This window comes from Protopterus annectens, chromosome 3.part1, assembly GCF_019279795.1.
Source record: "Protopterus annectens isolate FY-2018-M chromosome 3.part1, PAN1.0, whole genome shotgun sequence".
NCBI lineage: Eukaryota > Metazoa > Chordata > Ceratodontiformes > Protopteridae > Protopterus > Protopterus annectens.
Genome location: NC_056732.1, coordinates 1,822,882,341 through 1,822,903,072, shown reverse-complemented (window position 1 = coordinate 1,822,903,072; position 20,732 = coordinate 1,822,882,341). Strand labels below are relative to the sequence as shown.

The 20,732-nt window shown below is 38.8% G+C and overlaps 1 protein-coding gene across 1 annotated transcript in view; it reads left to right on the top strand.

The window, feature by feature from the left end:
* The window catches only part of LOC122797888 (zinc finger protein 271-like), a 181,818-nt gene that overhangs the window by 105,815 nt on the left and 55,271 nt on the right, over window positions 1–20,732 (top strand). The window contains exons 5-6 of the mRNA XM_044066406.1: window positions 9,039–9,042; window positions 9,104–9,229. Coding sequence (XP_043922341.1) covers window positions 9,039–9,042; window positions 9,104–9,229 — 130 coding nt within the window. The remainder of the gene's footprint in view (window positions 1–9,038; window positions 9,043–9,103; window positions 9,230–20,732) is intronic.

The following is a 20,732-nucleotide window of genomic DNA, read 5'->3' as shown; positions in this document are numbered from 1 at the left end:
TTCTTTTTTCTGATTTCTGTCATGTTCTTACTACATGTCCTCCGTCGGGAAATTCTGGGCTTTGTGATTAATAGTAACAATATGTATTTTTTATCCTTATCCTCAGCAGTCCACTTTCTTGTCTTTCTGCTCCTTGGTTGGGCTGTCAGTTTTGTGGGCTATTTAGTTCTTCACAAGGAGGGACCATCCCCTAAGCCTGGCCTAACCCTCTGGTAGGAAGGTTGCCATGCATACCTCTCAACCTCTTAGCCCAAGAAATCTGAACAAAGCCTGCCATGATGTATTCTGATCTGCTGTATCCTTTGTGATTGGAATATTCAGACGTCCAAGTGTCTACCAGTAAAGTCCAACTGCAGAAAAAGACTCGTTTTCAGCAGAGGCCCAAGAGAAAATCTCATTCTGCCATTACATACCATAGTATCACAGTGTCATAGAATACGTTAGTAAAATTGAATATTTTGACAGTGGTTGCAAAATTAGTAATGCAGGAAAGTATTAGTAAAGCAAACTATTTACATAACACATAACATTATTTCCACTAGGGGAAAAAAAACTTTGGGACCAAGTACTAAATTCATTGCAATATGTACATGTTTCCATAGTGATGACATTAAGGTTCATAGTTGATTACTAGGCTAATGGCACAAGAGCTTTTACAAGCCTAGCCAATAATACCCAGGATATCACAATATTATGTTTTATTTCCCTAGATAAGGGATGGGGTAGTTTCGGGGTAGTGGTTCTTTTGGTGCTGGAGCCCTGAGTCATTTTACTGATTGCCTCTGTCCATAAGGGACATGGGAAGTACCCCAGGACTGAATTTACTGTTCCCTATCCATTTATGCAAATTATTTTTGAAGAGAGTGAGGGATGCGCTTTGTTTTACATACATGGGATGTTTATTCCATACATGAGGTAGCCTTTGGGAAACAAATCTGTCTCTCTAGCAAGTTCTGTTAGAGTCACAAATAAGGTTCAAGTCCATGTAATGCATAACCCTTATATAATTTTTCTTGTAAATATGTAACATTTTCATCAGGGCTGGATAGGAGAATGCCTTGTAGGTCAAGCACAAGTTCCCTTGCAATAAACAATATGAGGTGGAACAAAGGGATAGGGCTTTTAGTCAGTCTGCATAAGACATGCGTCTTATGCTTTGAATTTTTTTTTAGTGAGTAACATCTGGGGCCGCTTCAGTTGGTGTAAGTGTCTGGTTAGGTACATGCAGAAGGAAGCATTGTACTCAGTTATGGGGGTGATGAGGGCTGAGTGTAATGGCACTATGACTTCCTTTGACCTTGATGCCAGGCCTTTGCTTATAAGTTGAGCCACACAGAAATATTTCCTCATTACTGTAGCTACTTGGGGGTCACAGTTTAGGTTACTATCTATCTGTGTTTCTAGATCCCTCACCACTTGATGTACTTTTAGGGGTGTACTATTGACAGTATAATTTGCAGGGATAACTGATTTACCAAATGGTATGATTATCTATTTTTAGCATTTAGTCTCAGACCATGGCTTTGGCACCAACTGTTTGTCATTTTTACGCCCGTTTGTATGATGTCAACATCATTTGGGATTCAGTGATTACTCTCAGCTTACAGTCATCAGCAAACTTGGTGAGCCACAGGCCCACAACATTGGCCTTCACTTCAGTGAAGTATATATCAAACAGGAGGTGTTCGAACACTGTGCCCTACCTGTGACATACTGTTAGTAACAGGTTTCTCATCGGAAGTGGATTCACTTATCTGGACAGCATGTGTCCATTCCTAGAAATACTTCTGTGATTAGATTCTATCAAATCAGTCTTGAAGAATAGCCATAATATAAGACTGTAACAGCTGTACCTCATTACCTTCAGTACCAGTGTCCTGCTTGATGGCTCTGTATTGTAACAGCTGTACCTCATTACCTTCAGTACCAGTGTCCTGCTTGATGGCTCTGTATTTACTTTGTATCACACTCTCACTAGTGTACCTCATTACCTTCAGTACCAGTGTCCTGCTTGATGGCTCTGTATTGTAACAGCTGTACCTCATTACCTTCAGTACCAGTGTCCTGCTTGATGGCTCTGTATTTACTTTTTATCACACTCTCACTAGTCCTGCTTGGTGGCTCTGTATTTACTTTGTATCACACTCTCACTAGTGTACCTCATTACCTTCAGTACCAGTGTCCTGCTTGATGGCTCTGTATGTACTTTGTATCACACTCTCACTGGTGCACATCACATCCCGAGTGAAACAGTTGCAGGCCTTACTTCTCCTTTGTTTTAAACAAGAAATATCTTTATGAAATTACCACTTTTGACATAGGCAATCATACATTTAAATAAATGAAAACAAACCATATTGACGTAATCTTAGTTGCAAGCATTTTACATCACCAACCTTACTGACATAATTTTAGTTGCAAGCATTGTACATCACTTAAAATACCCAGTCATTGTCAGTCAGTTACATGGCTCATTCATATCTTGCCTTCTTTTAAACCTTATTACTCCTCTGCATGTATTGTTCCCCAATTCCCATTCATGCCTTTCTTCACCTGTGCACTACCTAGTGTTTAGTATTGGTCTAGTAGTCATAATGTCACATATGCTTTGTAAAAACACAATCTCTTACTGCTAGATGGGCTCTGTGTTTGATATTTACTAAGCAATCCTCTCCCCCCTCTCCAAACTAGTAGAGAAATATGTACATCAGCAGTCTCTTCAACATCTACTCCCAAATTAACAGTTTAACCTCACCTCAGTTTGGCTTTAGACCAGTCCACAATACAACAACAGTCTATTATCTTTCTTGAACACTGTTAATATTGTTAGGGATACTAGTAGGATAGACTCAGTACTACTTTTAGATATATCAAAGGCTTTTGACAGATTTTTCCCACACTAAATGTCTACTGCATCTCTCCAACCTAGGTCTTTCCCCTCCGTCTATCCAACAGTTTACTAACTGTCTGTCTAACAGGTAACAATCAGTAATACGGAAAGGTACCCTCTTCCCTTACCTAACTCCACTGCAGTTCCCCAAGTGTCTGTTTTTGGGCTACTTCTTTTTAATGTTTTTTATCAGCAACCTTCATATTTCCACCTGCCATGGATCACTAATTCAGTATGCAGACGACGTTATTATTATTTGCTCTTCAAGTAATCTATTACACCTTCAGGAGATAACCCAAAAAGCCTTCATGTCTCTCAAAGCAAAGCTTAGCAATTCACAAGTGTCACTTAACCCTTAAAAAATTAAACGTCTTTTCCTTACACATGAAAAAACAAAGTTTATAACCCTTTCTCAAAACAATGTAGAAATCAAAGTTGTCTCCTATACTAAACTGTAGAAGTTATAACAGATGAAAACTTAAATTTGATCTTCATATCCCAAACAATATGAAAACAACACATAGGAACTAGGGATGTTATACAGGTAAACATGTTCTAAATACCTCTACCAAAAGTACCCTTGGCACCACCTTCCTACCTTCACTCCGGTATAGAACACCTATTTTCACAAACCTTCATATCACTGAAATCAAAACTTGAGTCATGTTGTAATAAAATTGTTAAATTTGCAACCAGCACAACCCATCACACCCATCTTTGTATTATCCTTCAGTATCTCAAATGGCCTCATCTTCCACATAATTTTTTTATGGTTTATAATGATCTGCAAATGCCTACCCAGCGCTCAGCTCCATACTGCATAACTATTTCCTAAAAGATCCATTAATCAGAGCAGTAACCCAATAAATCAGTTGGACAAGGCCTAAATTACCAAACGTCATCACAGCCAGTTGTAATCTCTTATCTTCTAATCACACACTAAAAGGATTTTTAACTAAGTCATGGATGTCCTTCTCTTTCCTTATTTGATATCACCCATCATGAACTACCTTGTTCCATGAATCTCACTTCCTCCAACTCCTGAATTAACACTCCTTTTCTCCTGTCTTCCTATTTGCTGTTTGTAACTTTCTTCTGTAACATCTTCCTAACTTAATACAAGCTATTCTGTCATCTGCTGAAGCTTTTAATTACTACTTTCTCGCATGTATACTTTGTACTGCATTACTCTTACAATGAGATCATCTTCCTCATTTATACTGATCTGGTATTGAACCCAGGACTAACGTTGTACACCTTGTACTGCTACTTATGATGTATCTTCCACAACATATATATTGTTGTAATAATGTAATCAGTTTTACCTGAATTTGAACCCAGGACTAACGTTGTGCACCTTGTACTGCTACTTATGATGTATCTTCCACAACATATATATTTTTGTAATAATGGAATCAGTTTTACCTGAATTGTGCATTTAAAATGTCACTAGTCACTTGACTTCTCTTCTATAACGTAAATATTCTTGTTCATAGGTTCATAGGTAGGTACTGGGCTATCTGCCTGAAGGCATATATTAGCCCAGCCACGTTGTGCAGTATTCACTGCCCCTTTGGTTAGTTCCCTAGGCCCTTGATCTAGCAGCTAGTACCCTTGGCCCCTATCTAGTAGAGCTGTTGGTATGATCCCTGGTGTGAACTTTCTGTTATGTAAACAGTTTTACCTTAACTGTACATTTTAAAATCTGATACAGCTGTATCAACTGTATATATTATTGTGTAAATAATGTACTTGGGTGCTTTTCTCCCTGGGACTATGCCGCAAATGGGTATTTTAGATGCAGTCTGATTTCCCAGGAAACTAATGTCTATAAATAATAAATAAAATAATACTTACCTTGGTAATCTTTGCATGATTTTAATGCATTTTTACCAATAGTTGCTTTCATTATTTCACTTTGTGTTTATAAATGTGCTCTGATATGCTGTTTTCTGTGTGCATGGCATATTCACAAGACCAGTTGTTAACTCGTATAGTAATAGTATACAGCAGTTCATCTTGTTTAACTGCATATGTTTTGTCACTTGCATACATTATAGGTTCATATGTTAGCTCTACATTTCTCCTGTTTCTCACTTTTTTCTGACTTTCTGACTAAGGTTGCACTGAGAAGGTTCCTAGGATGAGAGCACCTAAAATAAACCGAAGTTTAAAAAATCTAACTTTCCAATGTCTTAACAAATCGTGAATTGTTTAGGTTATGTGGCATCTTCCACTCTAAAATTTGTGTCAGAAATGCATTTCCTGCAAATGACATGACTGCTCATTGTCAGACTGCATGCATACCTCACTGATGGTCTAGAATTTAGTGTTACGTAGAAAAAAAATGCATTTCTCTAGAAGGTTAATTACAGATGTCTGACACAAGGCATTGAATTGTAAGATAACAAGTGTAGTCGTGTTTAGCCTTGTGTTTATTTCTTCATTCAATTTAGTCTCTTGTGTATTGCCTTAGTCTATACGTATTCATAGGTTCATAGGTAGGTACTAGGCTATCGGCCCAAGGGCCTAAGTAAGCCTAGTCAACAAGGTTCCCTGGCTTACGCCACCCAAGAAAGTTAATTTCTTGTGCCCCTGTTGAGTAGAGCCACAGAAGTGATCCCCGGGGTGTATTTCCTATTTCCCATCCACTCATCAAGACTTTTCTTGAAGAGTGCTAATGAGGAACTTTACTTGACATAGATGGGTAGCTTGTTCCACTGTATGGGAAGTCTCTGGGACAGGAATCTATCCCTCCAGCATGTCCTGTTTATTGTGGTGACAAGGTTTAGTTCCCTAGAGCATGTAGCTCAGAGGGATTGGGATTTCTTTAGGTGTAGCATGTCCAACAGCTCTGGGTTTAACATAGAGTTGTATGTTAGGCAGAGATCTCTTCAGAGTAGGTGATATGCTACAGAGTAAAGCTGGAGTTTTTTGAGATGGTCAGTGTAGGGCATCTGTTTGTGGCCAGCATCCTCTTTGTGAGGTACTTCTGTGGCCTTTCCAGCTGCTGCAGATGTCTTGTGAGTTACATTCCAAAAGGGGTGCTATACTCTATAATGGGTCTAATGAGTGCGAGTAGAGGGGAACAATGACCTCTTTTTTCCTGGATGAAAACCCTTTTGTGATGAGGTGTGCCACATAGAAGGATTTCCTGACTACTGTGGCAATGTGATTATCAAAGGAGAGACTACTGTCCACCTGGGTCCCAAGGTCTCTTATCACACATTCGGCATTAAGTAGACTGCCATTTATGTGGTAGTTCATGGGTACAGAGTTTTTACCAAAGGGGATGACAATACACTTTTTGGCATTGAGCTTGAGGCCATGCCTCTAACACCAGGCATCTGTCTCAATACGGCCCTTCTTTAGGATGTCCACATCATTTAGGAACTCGACTATGGCTCCTAGTTTGCAGTCATCTGCAAACTTCATTAGCCAAAGGCCTTCTGTGTTAGCCTGTACTTCCCAGGACTGAACCCTGTAGTACTCCACTTGTCACTGGTTTGAAGTCAGATTTGGAGTCTGCAACTTTTACAGTGTGGGTTCTGTCAGTGAGCCAGTTGGCAACCTATCTTGTGACGTAGGGATTTATACCTAGTTTAGTGAGTTTAGCTATAATTCCAGAATGGGGGATGGTGTTGAAAGCCTTGGCGAGGTCAAGATAGGCTGTGTGAACCACCTTACCCTTGTCTACAGCTTTAGTGACTGCCTCTAAGAAGTCGATCAGGTTCAGAAGGCATAATCTGCCTTTCACAAACCTGAACTGGGTGGGGTCCACAGTTTGGAGGTTACCAATGTCTTTGTTTATGAGTTCCATGATGATATGTTCCATGGCTTTGTGGACCAGGCTCGTCAGGCTAATAGGGCAATAGTTCACAGGATCAGTGATGGCTCCCCCTTTGTGGAGTGGGATAACTGTTGTTGTGCACCATTCAGTGGGCACAAAGCCTGACATGAGACTATGATTGAATATGGTGCTTAGGTGGGGAGCCAGTTCGTTCTGAAGTTCTTGTAAAATGAAGCCTGGGATATTGTCCAGTCCCATGGATGCTGTGTTTTTGGTTTTAGAGAGTGCACCTTTTACCTGCATAGATGGGATTACAGGGACTCTGCATTCTTCCTGTATAGATATGGGCCCTTTAGGGGGTGAGAGTGGGTAAAGTTAGCACTGAATCTATCTGCCAGGATGTTGGCAATATCAGTTGGTTCTGTAATTTTCATGCCGTTGTGCTGTAACTCAGAGCAAATCTGGGTGTTGCCATTGAGATTCTTGACATAGCTATAGAATGCTTTGTGATTGCTCTTAGAATCAGTGGCAATTTTGTTTTTGTAGCTAGCTTTGGAGGATCTTATATGGGATCTCAGCTTCTTACTGAGGGAGCTCCTCTACTCATGGGATTTTACTCCCTTTTGCAACAGTTTCTTCCTTCTGTTGTAGAGTTTGTTTATGGCAGGGGACCACCAGATTGGCTTCCTTTTTTTGGAGGATAACGTCTTGGTTCTGTTTGGGATAGCACGATCCATGCACTCATGTAAGTGCTTATAGAGTGCATTTGTGTAGGATTCGGCAGTCGTAACTGTATTGTCCATCTGCATGGGTGTCATGAAGTTTGCCACTTCTGTTTTAAGAAGCATGAAGTTGGCTGTGGAGAAATTTTTTACCATGGTTTCCTTAATGGTGGGTGGGGGCGGGATGCAGATATCTAGGGTGATTAGCTTATGGTTGGATCTGACCAACGAGGAGTTGACTTCAGGTATGGAACACCAATCACTCATGTTGGTAATGACTAGGTCTAGGATATTGTTGGCCCTGGTGGGGGTGTGGATAAGTTGATCCAGGGCATTGGCATTTATGAATTCCAGAAAGCGTTGAGTGAAGGAGTTGGTACATGAGTAGTTTTCCCAGTTAGAGGTGGGGTAGTTGAAACTGCCCTTTATTAGGGTGTTTGGATGAACCCTAATATTTTCCAGTATATCAAGAAAAGAGGAGTGGGAATCCTAGGGCATGGTGGGGGATCTGTAGCAAGCTACAATTTGGATTACAGTTTTGCCCAGAGTTAGTTGCACTTGGACAACCTCGGATGCATTATGCTGCACAACTAGCCTGGAGGTGTGGCTATCCTTAATGAATATGGACACACCTCTGCCTTTAGTGTTTTGGTCCATGTTAGATGGATGAAAAGTGTGGTATGTGTTTTAGCCTGGTAATGCAGGAGTGCTCTCTAAAGCGTTGAACCAGGTCTCAGTCACTGCACAGATATCGATGTTCTCCATTTTAAGGAGTGCCTCGAGTGAGTGCATTTTGAGATTTAGACTTCTAGCATTGAGTAGCATTACCCTCAGTTTTTGCTTGCCTATTCTTGTAATGGTGATGAATTTGTCATTTGAACCTTACCTAAAAAAGGTACTATATTGGGCGGCAAGAGCCTTAGCCAGTATCCAGAATCCCAGGGGCGACATGTGCAGGCCATCTCTGGCAAAGCATCGTGGTCTGTCGACCATGTTGACCCAGGCAGACAGCTACTGGATCCCTTTGAATGACACCAGAAGCTTAGCCAATTGTTGAAGTCAATAATTTTGTCCTTGTACTGCGGTATCATTCTGGGTGATGGCAGGATGCTACTTGGGGCTAGGGTCATACCTGCTTGGGCTACAAGACTGGAGAGGTCTTCCATGTCTCCTTTCATATATTCCAGGGAAGTATATTTCAGGTCGTTCACACCAACATGGACAATGACAGAGTCATATTTGTACTTGTTGTACCTTTAAAACCTGCACTTAAGAAACGGAGGGTAAAATACTGAGATGTGATTGGCTGCTAGTAATTTGAATTTGTATAAAACTTCACTTGTTTTTATTTTATGTCTGTTCATCTGAAGAAGTGCTTGACCCAAAAGCACTTATGAGGAATTCTTATTAAACACTTGGAATTTTAAAAGCCTGGCGGTTTGTTGCCCTAATATTTTTTCTGGATATTTCAACAGATAGGAAGGAATCTTGGGTTATAGAATTAAGGACTTGTAGGGAAGGGGCTGTGCATATTAGGTAGATAAACAGTAAATGAATATAGAACACAGCCATTTGACTGCAGAGGTAGCCAGCCTTTATCTGTGGTTAATGACTAAGTTGTTTGTTTGCCCATCAGCTAGGTAGGAATAAACCACTGTAAACATAGTATAAACCACTGTAACAATTCCTGATTATTTTCAGGTTACAACATCCCAGTGGACCAACTTTGGTTGTTATTTATTAAGAAACATGAGACAATTCCACCTGGTGACAGTGAAGGAGGAATGATGGTTCAACAAAAGCAGCTTCCTGGTAACAGTACTGACAGTAAGTACATGATCAGTTAATTACAGTTTTCAGTCTGGTAACAGCGCTGACAGTAAGTACATGATCAGTTAATTACAGTTTTCAGTCTGGTAACAGCACTGACAGTAAGTACATGATCAGTTAATTACAGTTTTCAGTCTGGTAACAGCACTGACAGTAAGTACATGATCAGTTAATTACAGTTTTCAGTCTGGTAACAGCACTGACAGTAAGTACATGATCAGTTAATTACAGTTTTCAGTCTGGTAACAGCACTGACAGTAAGTACATGATCAGTTAATTACAGTTTTCAGTCTGGTAACAGCACTGACAGTAAGTACATGATCAGTTAATTACAGTTTTCAGTCTGGTAACAGCACTGACAGTAAGTACATGATCAGTTAATTACAGTTTTCAGTCTGGTAACAGCACTGACAGTAAGTACATGATCAGTTAATTACAGTTTTCAGTCTGGTAACAGCACTGACAGTAAGTACATGATCAGTTAATTACAGTTTTCAGTCTGGTAACAGCACTGACAGTAAGTACATGATCAGTTAATTACAGTTTTCAGTCTGGTAACAGCACTGACAGTAAGTACATGATCAGTTAATTACAGTTTTCAGTCTGGTAACAGCACTGACAGTAAGTACATGATCAGTTAATTACAGTTTTCAGTCTGGTAACAGCACTGACAGTAAGTACATGATCAGTTAATTACAGTTTTCAGTCTGGTAACAGCACTGACAGTAAGTACATGATCAGTTAATTACAGTTTTCAGTCTGGTAACAGCACTGACAGTAAGTACATGATCAGTTAATTACAGTTTTCAGTCTGGTAACAGCACTGACAGTAAGTACATGATCAGTTAATTACAGTTTTCAGTCTGGTAACAGCACTGACAGTAAGTACATGATCAGTTAATTACAGTTTTCAGTCTGGTAACAGCACTGACAGTAAGTACATGATCAGTTAATTACAGTTTTCAGTCTGGTAACAGCACTGACAGTAAGTACATGATCAGTTAATTACAGTTTTCAGTCTGGTAACAGCACTGACAGTAAGTACATGATCAGTTAATTACAGTTTTCAGTCTGGTAACAGCACTGACAGTAAGTACATGATCAGTTAATTACAGTTTTCAGTCTGGTAACAGCACTGACAGTAAGTACATGATCAGTTAATTACAGTTTTCAGTCTGGTAACAGCACTGACAGTAAGTACATGATCAGTTAATTACAGTTTTCAGTCTGGTAACAGCACTGACAGTAAGTACATGATCAGTTAATTACAGTTTTCAGTCTGGTAACAGCACTGACAGTAAGTACATGATCAGTTAATTACAGTTTTCAGTCTGGTAACAGCACTGACAGTAAGTACATGATCAGTTAATTACAGTTTTCAGTCTGGTAACAGCACTGACAGTAAGTACATGATCAGTTAATTACAGTTTTCAGTCTGGTAACAGCACTGACAGTAAGTACATGATCAGTTAATTACAGTTTTCAGTCTGGTAACAGCACTGACAGTAAGTACATGATCAGTTAATTACAGTTTTCAGTCTGGTAACAGCACTGACAGTAAGTACATGATCAGTTAATTACAGTTTTCAGTCTGGTAACAGCACTGACAGTAAGTACATGATCAGTTAATTACAGTTTTCAGTCTGGTAACAGCACTGACAGTAAGTACATGATCAGTTAATTACAGTTTTCAGTCTGGTAACAGCACTGACAGTAAGTACATGATCAGTTAATTACAGTTTTCAGTCTGGTAACAGCACTGACAGTAAGTACATGATCAGTTAATTACAGTTTTCAGTCTGGTAACAGCACTGACAGTAAGTACATGATCAGTTAATTACAGTTTTCAGTCTGGTAACAGCACTGACAGTAAGTACATGATCAGTTAATTACAGTTTTCAGTCTGGTAACAGCACTGACAGTAAGTACATGATCAGTTAATTACAGTTTTCAGTCTGGTAACAGCACTGACAGTAAGTACATGATCAGTTAATTACAGTTTTCAGTCTGGTAACAGCACTGACAGTAAGTACATGATCAGTTAATTACAGTTTTCAGTCTGGTAACAGCACTGACAGTAAGTACATGATCAGTTAATTACAGTTTTCAGTCTGGTAACAGCACTGACAGTAAGTACATGATCAGTTAATTACAGTTTTCAGTCTGGTAACAGCACTGACAGTAAGTACATGATCAGTTAATTACAGTTTTCAGTCTGGTAACAGCACTGACAGTAAGTACATGATCAGTTAATTACAGTTTTCAGTCTGGTAACAGCACTGACAGTAAGTACATGATCAGTTAATTACAGTTTTCAGTCTGGTAACAGCACTGACAGTAAGTACATGATCAGTTAATTACAGTTTTCAGTCTGGTAACAGCACTGACAGTAAGTACATGATCAGTTAATTACAGTTTTCAGTCTGGTAACAGCACTGACAGTAAGTACATGATCAGTTAATTACAGTTTTCAGTCTGGTAACAGCACTGACAGTAAGTACATGATCAGTTAATTACAGTTTTCAGTCTGGTAACAGCACTGACAGTAAGTACATGATCAGTTAATTACAGTTTTCAGTCTGGTAACAGCACTGACAGTAAGTACATGATCAGTTAATTACAGTTTTCAGTCTGGTAACAGCACTGACAGTAAGTACATGATCAGTTAATTACAGTTTTCAGTCTGGTAACAGCACTGACAGTAAGTACATGATCAGTTAATTACAGTTTTCAGTCTGGTAACAGCACTGACAGTAAGTACATGATCAGTTAATTACAGTTTTCAGTCTGGTAACAGCACTGACAGTAAGTACATGATCAGTTAATTACAGTTTTCAGTCTGGTAACAGCACTGACAGTAAGTACATGATCAGTTAATTACAGTTTTCAGTCTGGTAACAGCACTGACAGTAAGTACATGATCAGTTAATTACAGTTTTCAGTCTGGTAACAGCACTGACAGTAAGTACATGATCAGTTAATTACAGTTTTCAGTCTGGTAACAGCACTGACAGTAAGTACATGATCAGTTAATTACAGTTTTCAGTCTGGTAACAGCACTGACAGTAAGTACATGATCAGTTAATTACAGTTTTCAGTCTGGTAACAGCACTGACAGTAAGTACATGATCAGTTAATTACAGTTTTCAGTCTGGTAACAGCACTGACAGTAAGTACATGATCAGTTAATTACAGTTTTCAGTCTGGTAACAGCACTGACAGTAAGTACATGATCAGTTAATTACAGTTTTCAGTCTGGTAACAGCACTGACAGTAAGTACATGATCAGTTAATTACAGTTTTCAGTCTGGTAACAACACTGACAGTAAGTACATGATCAGTTAATTACAGTTTACAGTCTGGTAACAGCACTGACAGTAAGTACATGATCAGTTAATTACAGTTTTCAGTCTGGTAACAGCACTGACAGTAAGTACATGATCAGTTAATTACAGTTTTCAGTCTGGTAACAGCACTGACAGTAAGTACATGATCAGTTAATTACAGTTTTCAGTCTGGTAACAGCACTGACAGTAAGTACATGATCAGTTAATTACAGTTTTCAGTCTGGTAACAGCACTGACAGTAAGTACATGATCAGTTAATTACAGTTTTCAGTCTGGTAACAGCACTGACAGTAAGTACATGATCAGTTAATTACAGTTTTCAGTCTGGTAACAGCACTGACAGTAAGTACATGATCAGTTAATTACAGTTTTCAGTCTGGTAACAGCACTGACAGTAAGTACATGATCAGTTAATTACAGTTTTCAGTCTGGTAACAGCACTGACAGTAAGTACATGATCAGTTAATTACAGTTTTCAGTCTGGTAACAGCACTGACAGTAAGTACATGATCAGTTAATTACAGTTTTCAGTCTGGTAACAGCACTGACAGTAAGTACATGATCAGTTAATTACAGTTTTCAGTCTGGTAACAGCACTGACAGTAAGTACATGATCAGTTAATTACAGTTTTCAGTCTGGTAACAGCACTGACAGTAAGTACATGATCAGTTAATTACAGTTTTCAGTCTGGTAACAGCACTGACAGTAAGTACATGATCAGTTAATTACAGTTTTCAGTCTGGTAACAGCACTGACAGTAAGTACATGATCAGTTAATTACAGTTTTCAGTCTGGTAACAGCACTGACAGTAAGTACATGATCAGTTAATTACAGTTTTCAGTTCTTCCCCTGTTTTTGTCTAACAGTAAACTAAGAAATCAAAATAGGTAAAGGATGAATGAGGTGTATCCAGTAAGGATGTATATCAATCTAGCAAAAAATCTTAAATTAGTTGAATAAGAACTTCCGTGAAATATAACAAGTACAACAATTTTATCAAAGCTGCTAGTTTAATTTTCAGAGGCTTCTGTTTTAAATGTACATCACAAAAACCTTCAGATGTGGGAAGGTGATAAACTGAACAGTAATACAGAACACAGCCTGGTACTGAAGGTGGGGGATGAGCAGTACTGCAGAATATGGTGTGGTACTGAAGGGTGTGGGTGAGCAGTACTACAGAACATGGTGTGGTACTGAAGGCTGGGGTGTGCAGTACTGCAGAACATGGTGGTGTACTGAAGGCTGGGGAGTGAGCAGTACTACATAACATAGTGTGGTACTGAAGGCAGGGGGTGAGCAGTACTACAGAACATGGTCTGGTACTGAAGGCTGGGGGTGAGCAGTACTACAGAACATGGTATGGTACTGAAGGCTGGGGAGTGAGCAGTACTACAGAACATAGTGTGGTACTGAAGGCAGAGGGTCAACAGTACTCTAGAACATGGTGTGGTACTGAAGGCTGGGGGTGAGCAGTACTACAGAATATGGTGTGATACTGAAGGCCAGGGTTATGCACTACCATAGAATATGGTGTGGTACTGAAGGCTAGGGGTGAGCAATACTGCAGAACATGGTGTGGTACTGAAGGCTGGGGTTGTGCAGTACTACTGAACATGGCATGATACTGAAGGCTGGGTGTGAGCAGTGCTGCAGAACATGGTGTGGTACCGAAAGCTGGGGGTGAGCAGTAGAACAGAACATGGTGTGGTACTGAAGGCTGGGGTGAGCAGTACTGCAGAACATGGTGTGGTACTGAAGGCTGGGGGTGAGCAGTACTACAGAGCATGGTGTGGTACTGAAAGCTGAGGGTGAACAGTACTCTAGAACATGGTGTGGTACTCAAGGCTGGGGTGAACAGTACTGCAGAACATGGTGGGGTACTGAAGGCTGTGCATGTGCAACACTGCAGAATATGTTGAGGCACTGAATGGGGCAAGCAGTACACATGTATGTTTTTCAGTTAAGATACTGTACCTCAGATACTGTGGGTTTGTATCCATCCTAAGCAAGTAACTGCAAGAAAATAGCCATATGAGATATTGGCAATGTAGACTGAATTGTGAATATTTAATACATCATACAGTGATTGAAGCTGTGGATTTGCTTAAGCCCCTGGGTATATGGGTAGATACAGCTTTGAGTTTTTCTGATCATGTCACTCAGTTAGTGATAATTCTAAACTATTGGCTAATATTTGTATAACAATATTTATAAAGCATAGGAATTAAATGATGGCATCATTGTTTATAGTTACATTATATCTAAATTAGAATATAGAATAATAATATGAAAACATTATGAGAAAAGTAACATGAGTAAATTGGAAAGAGTACTGTCAAAATATAACAAGTACTTACATGGAAGTGAAAGTTTGAATTGTGAAAGATTCAAATATTTTAACTTGAACAGTGTCTTATACAGATATTTAAGAAGAAACCTACATAAGTAAATAGGGCATTCAGAAACAGTTACCTCTGGGAATGGGTGGGGTTATAAAAGAATATTAGGGAAGCATAGAATAACCTGTGTAGGAGTTAATATATGAAAGACATGTGCAACATATTTCTTTGAATAAGTAGCTGATGCCTGGACTAGACTATCAAGCTATGTTAAAGCAAACACTAATCTGATATTTTTTCTCAGAAATTTTAGCTTACTACCCTTGACATGAAAACTGTCTGAAGGCTATGGTTAAATAGTCCAAAAAAGCAAAGACAACCAAAGTTTTTTTATTGAAATAAAAGTAATAAAAAGGCCATCCAACAGGGCTGTAGAACAATCTGTTTAATAACATATGAAAAATGTGGTAAGCACTTTCATGCCTAGATGGCACTTCCTCAGACCAAATAAAACATTGCATTGCTTAATGCTTATTTATAATTGCATTAAATTAGATCTATTATTTAAATAAGTCACATGATTTTAACACCAGCTTTAAAGAAACCATTTCATTTAAACCTCTGCTTTTATCAGCTTGTAATTCTAAAATCCATTTTAATTCTGTATGTTCAGTTTTATTTGTTTCATTAAACCATCTCAACTTAAATGCATTAATTGCGGTATAAAGAACTTAAAAACATGCTTATTTCCATAGATATTTAAATGTTTAAGAATTTGACTGTTTATTCTACTTTATATCATATCGATGCTCAGTAATCCATTCTCCAATTCGTTTTGCCTACGTAAAAGGATGAACAGAAAATACAAGTAACTAAATATACTAAATTTGAACTTTTACAATCTGCATAAAATGTTAGGTCATAACACCAGCCAGTCTCAGGATGTCTGAAAATTTACATGCACTACAGCTGTTACGTGGAAAGGTTCCAGAACATTCAGAATGTTTTTACACATTCTTGGGTTACCCATAGCATAATTGGCATTTTATAGACTTTTACATGAAACCACTGACCAACATTTTTTATATGTTATTAAACTGATTATTCTACAGCCCTGCTGGATGGTGTTTTCACTGCTTTTAGTTTCACAAATTCGTATTAAACCATTCTTTATTCGCTTTGGTTGTGTTTGCTTTTTGGATTCTGATTGTGTTGTTACAACCTCCTGAAGCATGGCTGAAGGAGGAGATATAGAATTGAAATTAATCTAATGGAAGGAGAAACTTGTTCACATTCTGACCGAATACATTGTGTTATGCATGTGGACAGTAATCCATTACTCATGATGCCTTTGAACGACATCTTAGAACCTGAATAAAATATAAATGCACTTGATACAAGTAGTTTATATAATGATATAAAAGATCTGGAAAGTAAACTTTTCAAGCTTAAAAGGCTGCGATGGTAGTGATCCCACTTTGAGGCATATATACATGTCTGGTATCAGCACACTTAACCACTTCAACGTACAATTCCTTTGCTTCCTTGTATAAAATGAGAGATGTCAAATTGGACAGTGACAAATTTTATGGTGCATGCACGAATATAAAAGGAGACAGTTTTAATAAATAAACACGTACTGTCTAGAACAGCAAGACTACACAGAAGATCCCCCAGAAATGTGGAGAAATAGTGATGCAGCTTCTTTAGCTAAGTCATAGCTAGACCCCTTTCCTGTTTCCACAGTTACTAACCATACTTTAGCAATTACAGCATTGTGTATCAGTGGCTCAACAGGTAGCACACTCACCTTTGGTGCTGGAGGATCAGACATCTATGAGTTCAATTCCCTCTCCAGGTGGCTGGAATAATTTTCAAATTGCTAATATTGTATTGCAGAATTAAGGGGTGTGCAGGACCCATAAGTGTGCCATCTGTCACATGAGATGTTAAACTGAAGTCCCATCTGCTTGAGTTGCTGGTAGTTCAAGTGGATGTAAAAGATCCCATAGCATCTGCCAAAAAGACTACAGGAAGTTCCCCAATGCCCTGGCCAAATTTACCTTAGTAGTATCAATACACCCTATGGTCTCCTCTGAAAAGAAGTCACTAGCCTACTGGGACTAGGCTGTTGAACAAAAGGAAAATAAATACTTTTTTATTTATTTATTAATCATTTTCGTATTTCAGTCCAAATGCTTATGTCAAGGCAATCTAATCTGTTATCATCTAATCATCCCAACCAAGTCAAGCTTGACTCACAGTTAGGGTTGCCACCCCTCCATTTTTTATCCGGACTATACGGAAATCAAACTGATTCTCTGGTAGTCCGGAAAGCACTGTACAAACTCCGGTATTCTGTTTCAAAAAGGAAACAGACTATCGGAGTTTGTAAATCGGCTGATTTACTATGCTTTTTTTACAGAAAAGCATAGTAAATTAGCCAAAAGCAGGCAGCAGGAATGAAAAAAGAGAACGTTCCTTGCTGAGTGATGTCATTGTGACGTCACAAAATGGGCGGGAGATGGGTGGGGTGGGCGGGGTTACTGATGACGTGAGGGGTGTGGCTTTACTCCGGTTTTCACCACGAAGGAAGGTGGCAACCCTACTCACAGTTCACATTGTACTTACACAGTCCTCACATTAATAAGGAAGTTCAAACTAATCCACTGTGAACTGCCATAGACAGAATCCTTGCTGAATTCTTAGTGAAATCTCAGTTCAGTCCATTTCACACCTAGTCACAGTCTCGATAAATACTTATATCAAAACCTTGGTTCTGTGGTTCCATAGCACAGATGGATGGAGCCCTGTCTCTGACCTAGGTGTCTGGTATTTGATTAGTGGCCCTTGGCACTAGAAAAACCAGGTAGGGTGTGGGAGAATTGAGGGAGCATGTCCAGCTCACCTCTCCCTTGGGTGAGGAAGGTTGTATGCACTTGGGAGTACACTGAGTTGGTGCGGTTCTCTAAGTGGAAACCATTACTTGTGGTTGAGGGGGCAGGGCTGTTTGGAAGGAACAGCCATTGCGAACATGGGTAACATCCTCCATGATGCTCTGTTTAATGCATGTGTGGGTGGGACAAGAAAATAAGAAAAACTTTCAAACACTCCTGATAACTGTAAGTTGAGCCCTTTGCTATCATACTTTGCCTGTAATGGGGAACAAATGGGAAGATTGGCTGGAGGGGAGGTGATGAACATTAGACAGCAATGCAAACACGGAACAGCTGTTAGCCCATCTTATTGCATTCTTTCTCAAAAATCCCTAGAGAAATGACTTCCAAGATGGCTGCACATTGAGTAACAACTTAATTCTAGCTCAGTGTGAAAACATAAACTTTGTAGAGAAGGCCAGTGGACCTGGATTTCTGAGTAAATTTCAGTAAGTGGCAATTAAGTGCACTGCCCGGATGACAGGAAGAAAGAAATACAGAGGACCTGAAAGAAAATCAGTTACAAATGATGATGAAAAAAAAAACTGACTGGGAAAAGTAATGTAGCTGTTCAGCAAAAAGAAGTGCAAGCTCCCAGACATGACTTCCAATAACCTTGAGAAAAGTATAAAGCAACTGCACACAGACCTGACTAAAATAAATGTAACAGTGGTGGAATATATCAACTCAAACAATTAAAGGCTGGAAAATGGAGGAAGCTTTAAACAGATACTCCAAGAAGGTGATAAAACTGCAAAACTCAGAGGTCAAAATGAAGAAAGGGCTGGCTGAATATGAGACTACACAAGAAGAGATGTTTAAAAAAATAATAGAATTAGAAGACAGAGCACATAGGGAAAACCTAAGATTTTCTGCTGTACCTGAGAAGCTAGAAGAAACAGACTATATAAATGTTATGAAAGCATAAATAAGCAACTGGACTGGTATTCCACAACAGGAATTGTTTAAAAATTTAGAAAAGTGAGTCTGTGAAAGAGAAGGAGATTCTGTTTCCTGTTCTTCTGGTAATAAAGACCATAGAGAGACTATGGCAATTAAACCTTTTCCAGTCTTTCAACTGAAAATGCTTGAGAGAGGGAGAAAAGCACAGGGGTTGACTAGAAGGATCGAGAGTGCACTGGAAAAGAAACAGAGACAGGATTTGGGAGATGGAGATAAACAGGAATAGAACAAGAGAATCTGGAATTATTGGAGTTTTTTGGATTGTTTTAAAATTGTAGAGGACTTGGAAATTGAGAAATGTGAGATTACAAAGAAGCAATAATTATATTTTTGAGCAGGACTCCAGCAAAGCTAGAACTTCTAAAAAGTGACCTCTCAAACCTCTTGTGTCAGAGGCACATGGGATATATGCAAATAATCCTTATGAACATCAGGTGTTTCAGCTAATTGGCAATTCTGAAAGCCTATGACTTGTTTTGTCACTTTAATGGACAATTTCAGGCCAATAAAGCCAAACCCCACTAGCTGTGGATATGAATATTTCAGCCTTGTTATGACCTCATCGGCACAGCACAAGCAGAGTGTCTGACTAAGCATTAGAAACAAAGGGCTGTTATACCCCGCTGATGTCCATTATTATTAGGGCCACTGCAAAAATATCCCAAACAACAAACTAAAACAATGAGTTAACTAAAACAATGAGTGAGAAGGTCACTGAAAAACCAATCAGTCAAAACAAAATGAAAACTCTAGCAAAGATAGAACCTCCAATAAGTGACCTCCCAAACCTCTTGTCTCAGAGGCACATGGGATATATGCAAATGATCCATATGAACATCAGGTGTTTCAGCTAATTGGCAATTCTGAATGCCCATGACTTGTTTCATTGCTTTAATGGACAATTTCAGGCCAATAAAGCCAAACCCCAGTAGCTGTGGATATGCATATTTTGGCCTTATAATGACCTCATATGCACAGCACAAGCAGAGTGTTTGACTAAGCATTAGAAATGCACAGCTGTTATACCCAGCTGATGTCCATTATCATCAGGGTCACTGCAAAAATATCCCAAACAACAAACTAAAACAATGAGTGAGAAGGTCACTGAAAAACCAATTAGTAAAAACAAAATGAAAATTCCAGCAAAGCTAGAACTTTCAATAAGTGACCTCCCAAACCTCTTGTGTCAGAAGCACATGAGATATATGCAAATGATCCTTATGAACTTCAGCTAATTGGCTAATTCATATGCATATCCACAGCTAGTGGGGTTTGGCTTTATTGGCCTGAAATTGTCCATTAAAGTGACAAAACAAGCTATTAGGAGGGTAGAACTTTATTATTTGAAGATATACATAGTTTTGTGTGCTATTATTAAGTTAATAGGTTGTAGGTGGGTATTGTGTGTGTGTGTGTGTGTGTGTGTGTGTGTGTGTGTGTGTGTGTGTGTGTGTGTGTATTTTTGTCTGAGGGTTTTCAATAAAGGAAAATGTTTTGCAAGATGTGACATAAGCTCAAACTGAGATTACAAGAAACAATTGTATAAAACATTAACCTGCCAAATAGTGCATTCATTTAACACAAATGCTGCAATCAGACATTTAACAAAACAAAAAAAAAACTTTTATATATATGAAAGGTGGGAATAATAATCCCTCAGGAATATTATTATTTCTATAATGTCTTTTTAAGAGTAATGGTCTCACAGTTAAATGCAAAAATGAAAGAGTAGTGAACTATATTAAAAAATATAGAGCTCAAATAGATATGTTACAGGAGACACACTTGGAAAGAGCTGAACATGTGAATTTATAAAGAAAGCTTTTCGGGATGGTTATTCAACAGAGTATCTAGGACAAAGGAAGAGAGGAGTACTTATATTAATTGCAAGAGGAGCTCCAATAGTAATAGAA